The sequence below is a fragment of the Phascolarctos cinereus genome, unplaced genomic scaffold (genome assembly GCF_003287225.1).
Source record: "Phascolarctos cinereus isolate Bilbo 61053 unplaced genomic scaffold, phaCin_HiC Scaffold_1;HRSCAF=81, whole genome shotgun sequence".
Lineage (NCBI taxonomy): Eukaryota > Metazoa > Chordata > Mammalia > Diprotodontia > Phascolarctidae > Phascolarctos > Phascolarctos cinereus.
The window spans coordinates 293,298,444-293,305,045 of NW_027555514.1; the positions used below are offsets into that span (position 1 = coordinate 293,298,444).

Below are 6,602 nucleotides of genomic sequence, written 5' to 3' on the forward strand. Positions count from 1 at the left end.
GTGGGGGGGGGGGTGCGGAGATAATATGCAAACAACCACATACAAGGACAGGGAAGATTGGAGATCATCTCTGAGGGAAGGCAAAAGCAGTGAGGAGGCCTGGGAAAGCGGCCCTCCCTGTACAAGGGCAGGATGAGCTGAGTCTCAAAGGGAGCCAGGAAGCCCTGAAGAGGAGATGAGGAGGAAAAGAAATCCAGGCACGGGAGGTGGACGGCCAGCAAAAAGACACCAAGTTGGGAGGTGGAGGATAGGTCCACATCTGCCCAACACCAGCTGACAACCTCAATCCAACTTAATGTGAATTCAGGCAAAGGACCATGTACCATGGTGGGGATGCGATTACCCAGTCACGGCCTCGGAGGACACTGCTCACCCGGGTAAGCACAACTCCAGGTAGACAGAGAGAGGAAAGAGGTCCCAGGGACCACCCCATGCGCTGCAACCAACAAGCCTTCAGAAAGGGAGGGAGGGGCAGGGCATGGGGAGGATACAAACACTGAAGCCAAACCAGCCCTTCCCCCAGCACCACTTAGCAGATCCCAGACCTCCGCTGGGCCAGGAACACTTCCATGAGCAAACTCCCAGAACAGCTAAGCACTCGGGCCAGAGGGCCGCTGCAGGACCGCACCTGAGCCCACCACACGAAGGGACACACAAAGCCCGCCTTCTCCTCCTCAGTCTCCCATGCTATCCCAGGCTCCCCCCACATCACTCAGGCATCTGCCCCTCCCTCTCACCTGGCTCCCAGGAAGAGGCAGCGCTTCCCCTTGCCAAGGTAAAACCTTCCATGTGTCCTCTTGATCCTATCCCCCCAACTTCTCGAGCAAACTGCCCCCACTGGCCTCCTCACTCTCATCAACCCTGCCTACTGCCTCCCTCCCTGCTGTCTGCAGATACTCCTGCACCTCCTCCATCCTTGAAAATCCCGTTTTACCCACTCTCTCCCAAGTCGTGGTCCTGTACCTCTCCCGCCCATCTGGTTACACTCCTCGAGAAATCCGCTTGTACTCAGGACCTCCACTTTCCCATCTTTCAGTCGATTCTAAAACCCTCTGCATCTGGCTTCCAGGCTCATTCTTCTACTGAAGCCAATGGCCAGTGGCCTTTCCTCAGTCTTCATCCTTCTGGACTTCGCAGCACTGGACCCTCGGGACCCCCTTCTCCTCCGGGACAGTCTCTCCTCCCCTGGTTCTCCTCCTCCTCCATCTCCTTCGCTGGGTCTTCACCCAGGTCCTGCCCCACTGACTGGGGGTATCCCCCTCCACCGTCCCCCTTGGTGATCTCATCAGCTCCCAACCTGACACCCCATCTCTGGCCCAGCTTCCTTGGGGCTCTGCCCCCCACCTCTGCTTCATTCCCCTGGCATCATGTCCCCCCTTCTGCAGGAAGTCCTTCCAGGTCTCCTTACCTGCCAGAGCCTTCCTTTCTCAGATTAGATTCCACCCCCCCAAATCTAACCTTGATCTAGCGAGGCATTGACACGTTGTCTCCCCCCACTCAAATGGAAGCCCCATGAGGGCGGGGGGACTGCTTTGGCCTGTCTATGTAACCCCCGCCCCCGTGCTCGGCACACAATCATTATCTAACAAATGCCTGTTGAGAGCCCGGTGTTCAACTGTGTAAGACCACGTAAAATCAATATGAGGTGCGTCTGGGCAGAGCACCGGAAGCTCAGGGACCCCCAAAGTGCTCCTCGAGGAGGAGGCCTTTGGAGGGAGCTTCGAAGGCCGTTCTGGGAGGTGAGGCATGGCAAGCAGGCGACCGGAGACATACAGGAGGAAGACCAAGAACGCCAGTTTGGCCAGACCACGAAGGCTCGGCTTCTGTCCCCAGTAGCACTCAGTGTATGGGGGACGTCCCCAAACGAGGGATCCCCCGGCCGAGGCTTCCTCACCCAGTTCCAGGTGCCCACGCTCACCAGGACCCTCCCACTGACCCGAGTTTTCTTCTCTTCTCGCTGACAGTGCCCCAGCTCTCTGAGGACTCTACCCTTCCAGGCACTGCCCTGACACACCATCCCCTCTCCTACACGTGCACACCATGACAGTCTATGATCATTCTCCAAAACTATCCTTTACCAATGGGGCAGATCCAGGAACAACCAAGGGGTGGAAGGTGTGAAGTCTAGAATCAGAAAAGCTCCCTCGCCTTAGAATTCTGCACGCACCTCAACACATGCAGCGTTCCCCTTCACCCAGATACTGGTGAAGCAATGCGCAGAGTGCCAGGCCCGGAGTCAGGAAGACTTGAGTTCAAATCCCACCTTGGACACTAACTATGTGACCCTGAGCGAGTCACTTCAAGCCTCTGTGCTTCAGTTTCCTCATCCGCAAAATGGGGACAACAACAATGCCTACCTCCCAGGACTGTGGTGAAGATGAGGATATGTGTGATGCACTTGGCAAACCTCCAAGCGCTTTTACACACACACACACACACACACACACACACACACACACACACACACACACACACTATCTGCCATTAAGTTACACTGAGGACTCCATTAGTTTGGATTGGATGTCATTAAAGTCAATTAGGCAGCCGGCATTTATTAAATACCTACTATGTGCCAGGCCCTGCCCTCAAGGAGCTCCCAGTCTAGCAGAGGAGACGACGTGCAAACAGCTCCAGGCAGGAGAAGCTGGAGACACCTGACTGGAAGAAGGCACCTCCTGCAGGTGGAACATAAGCTGAGTCATGAAGAAAGCCAGTGCAGTGGGGCAGAGGGCACTGGAAGCTGGGCCAGAGAGGGGGTGTCAGGGGCCAGTGAGACTGCTTTAGGGAGTCCAAGTAAAGGGCAAGAGGAGAGAGCTGACGGGAAGTGGGGGGACAGAATGAGCTCTGTTTGGGGTGCAGCAGCTGGGACTGTCTGGAGATGGGGGAGTCAGGGGCCTCAAGATGATCAATGAAGCCATGGGAGCTGATGACATCACCGGAGGGAGGAGAGCCCAGGGGGACTGCCAAGGATGGGGGCAGGACCTGGGTCTCCTGCAGAGATGAGGAAGGATGGCACTCTAAGCAGGGAAAACCAGAGAACGTGCCCGGAGTGGAGGATGGTGGGGCTTCTCTGTGGGACAGAGGTCAGTGTCACCAGACTGAGGAGCACTTGTCCAGGAATAAGGTGGAAGAAGACAAGGGGGCTTTGAATGCCAAACAGAGGATCTAAATTTCAGTGTAAAGGCAATAGGGAGCCACTGCAGTCATATGCCTGGTCAGACCTTCACTTTAGGAAGAGCATCTTGACAGCGGAACAGATGATGGACGTGAGAGGGGAAGGACCAGTGAGGCCGGCCAGAAGCTCCTGTCACCCACATCTGGCCAAGCCAGGCACAAGCCAGACCACGACACTGTTTCCTAAAGCCACTCATGCCGCCGCAGACAACCCACCATGGCCTCTGGTTACTCTCCTCTTCCAGCCTCGTGCCATATCACAGACCCACCCCACACACACACACACACACCATGCTCTGGCGGAGCTGATCAGCAGCTACCTGAGAAGCCCTCGACATGCTCCCTCCCACCTCCATGACCCCCCTCCACTGTTCTTTCCCCGACCCTCACTATGCTCACCTGGCTCAGCTCGGCTCAGCCGCCCTCCCCAAGCCCCAGGAGAGAGCACCCTCTCCCAGAGGCCTCTGTCATACCTAGCACCGAGTCAAAGCTCTCCTCTGCCTCCACCACACTGTCCCCTGCATCCTAGCCCCAGACCCTCAGCTTAGCTCCCTGACATCAGGACACACTTATTCCTGCATCTTTGAACTTCTGGTGCCCAGGCCACCATGGTAGTCCCCACCACTACCCAGGCATTTCTGCCCTGACAACGATGAGATGATGAGGAGGAGCCCCCATGGCCCAGCGGGGCAAGCGCTTATGAAGCACGTGTGATGGACGAGGTTGGTGCAAGGGACATGAGGCGGGATGTGTGCCGCTACAGGCAGCCACGAGAACAGGGGCCCCCTGAAAGCACAGAGGGTTCAGGAGATGCAGGGCACCCACACTGGGCTTGAGCAAATAGCCAGATCTCTACTTGGGAACGTCCTCCCGTGGACAGAGGACTCCAGGCTTCCCATCATACCCATTGTACAGAAGTCCCCTGACCTCCTGAGGGCTCTGTAGAGGCAGGAGTCAAAGCGAGGTTTGACCCCAAGTCCTTTCTCCCCACGAGGGAAAGGGAAGGAGACGTGTAAGTGACTGAGATCAACGTGCGGAGGATGACAGGGAGGGGAGAGAAAGAGGCCAAAGGGAGACCCCAGGAGCCGCCCTCCACCCCACTCAAGCACCCTGGGCAGTGGAGGAGAGGCCTCTGCAGGCTGGCTCAGTCCTCACAACTGCCCAGCGGCACACCGTGACCAGTCAGCAACAACAGCTGAGGCCAGGAAGTGCACAGCCCTCCCAAGTCCGGCCCACCCAACAGCACCCAAGTCAAAAACAGGAAGGCAGCGATGGGGCAGGTCACACGCCACCCCAGGGGCCTGGCAGAAAACTTCAGTCCCTGGGGCAGAACCACCCGACCCTGGGCCATACACTGCTCCTCCATGGACCCCGCTGAGCTGCCCAGGGGTCAGGAAGGAAGGTGGGGGTGCCCCTGGGACCACCCCGGGCTCTGGCCCAGTCTCCTCCATCCCCACTGCCTAACCTCCTCCTGTGTCTTGACCAGCCTCACCCCCCCCCGAGGCAAAATGGCAACAAAGTCAGCCTACAAGATCTTAAAAGGAGACACAGTCTTGGGGCTGCGGCCCAAGCACAAGCCCCCCATCCTCCCCATGTCTCAAGCAGACCCCCTAAAGTCAGGATACCAGTCCTGACCTGGTCTCATTAGCTGTGTCAACACAGGTACAAGTCATAGAATGACCCTGTGCCTCAGTCTGCTCATTTGTAAAACGAGGGCAATGATGCACTTCCTCCTTCATTCCACAGCGCAGCAGGCACAGAGGCTAAAAGTGAGTTCTTAGAAGAGAAGCAGGGCAGCTCGGTGGAAAAAGCTGGAGAAGGGGAAACTGAGGCCCAGGGAGGTGGCACCCTAGGGAAGGGACAGAGGGGGAAACTGAGGCCCAGGGAGGTCACGACCCTAGGGAAGTGTAGCCCCCCCAAGTTACAGAGGGGGAAACTAAGGCCCAGGAAGGTCATGACCCTAGGGAAGTGTAGCCCCCCCCAAAATTACAGAGAGGGAAACTGAGGCCCAGGGAGGTGAGCACCCTAGGGAAGTGTACCCCCCAAGTTACAGAGGGGGAAACTGAGGCCCAGGGAGGTCACGACCTTAGGGAAGTGTAGCCCCCCAAGTTACAGAGGGGGAAACCAAGGCCCAGAGAGGTCACAATCCTAGGGAAGTGTAGCCCCCCAAAATTACAGAGGGGGAAACTGAGGCCCAGGAAGGTGATCACCCTAGGGAAGTGTACCCCCCAAGTTACAGAGGGGGAAACTGAGGCCCAGGGAGGTCACGATCCTAGGGAAGTGTAGCCCCCCCAAATTACAGAGGGGGAAACCAAGGCCCAGGGAGGTCACGACCCTAGGGAAGTGTAGCCCCCCAAAAAATTACAGGGGGGAAACTGAGGCCCAGGAAGGTCAGCACCCATGGGAAGTGTAACCCTCCCAAATTACAGAGGGGGAAACCGAGGCCCAGGGAGGTCAGCACCCTAGGAAAGTATAGCCCCCCAAGTTACAGAGGGGGAAACTGAGGCCCAGGGAGGTCACGACCTTAGGGAAGTGTAGCCCCCCCCAAATTACAGAGGGGGAAACTGAGGCCCAGGGAGGTCAGCACCCTAGGGAAGGGCACCCATGAGCCCGGAATGTCACCCCCCCAGCTACAAACAGGGAAACCGAGGTTCGCAGGGTGCAGGGCCGTGCCAGGGTGACCGGCTTCGGCTTCTCTGCCCCGACGACCTCCCCGCCAAGTGGGAGGTTTTCTTACTCTCCGCGCGGAGAAGGAAACTGAGGCTGAGAACGACAGAGGAGGGGGCAGGGCTTGGACCCGATCCCTTAACACCCTTGGCCTACTCCTGTTCTGAGCCTCAGTTTTCTCCTCTGTGAAATGGGTTCGAGTAGCCCTGCCCGGCAGGGGCGTTCAGGGCTGCCCCACGCTGCTCCCCGAACCCTGACCCTCGTCCCCGGCGCCCCGCCCACCTTCCCGGGAGCCTGTGGCTGCTCCGCTTCCAGAACTGCCTCCGCGCCCCGTCGCTGGCCATGGTCCCTCCGCATCCCTCAGGCGGCCCGACGACGCGTCCCGGATGCGGCCGGGCCCGATGCCGTAGCTGCCCTCCCTGGCCCGGCCGCCGCCGCCGGCCCCAAAGCCTCGAATCCCCTCCGAGCCCGGCGCCCAGCGGCGCTTCCGCCTCCAGCAGGAAGTTTGGCTCTCAGAACCGGAAGTCCCACCCCTGCTCCCCTCCCTCCGCCTCCGTGCGCGAATGGGCGTGGCCTCACGTAAGACGCAGACGCCTGCGTCATATAAAAGGGGCTGCCGGTTGCGCAGGCGCTCAATGGGAGCTGCGGGAGCAGTCGCGAAGGCGACGGGGAGAAGGTGACCGGGGAAGAGAAGACGACGTTGTTTTGTTGTAGGCCTCGGCCGGCGGCTGGGCGAGGAAGCCGGGCCCAGGGGCGGGCCT

General features: G+C 58.9%; 1 protein-coding gene across 1 annotated transcript in view; it reads right to left on the reverse strand.

The window, feature by feature from the left end:
- TBC1D22A (TBC1 domain family member 22A) overlaps positions 1-6,356 on the reverse strand; it is a 246,708-nt gene extending 240,352 nt beyond the window's left edge. The window contains exon 1 of the mRNA XM_078150521.1: positions 6,124-6,356. Within this exon, the coding sequence (XP_078006647.1) occupies positions 6,124-6,185 (62 nt within the window). The 5' untranslated portion in view covers positions 6,186-6,356. The remainder of the gene's footprint in view (positions 1-6,123) is intronic.
- Positions 6,357-6,602: the final 246 nt, after the last annotated feature.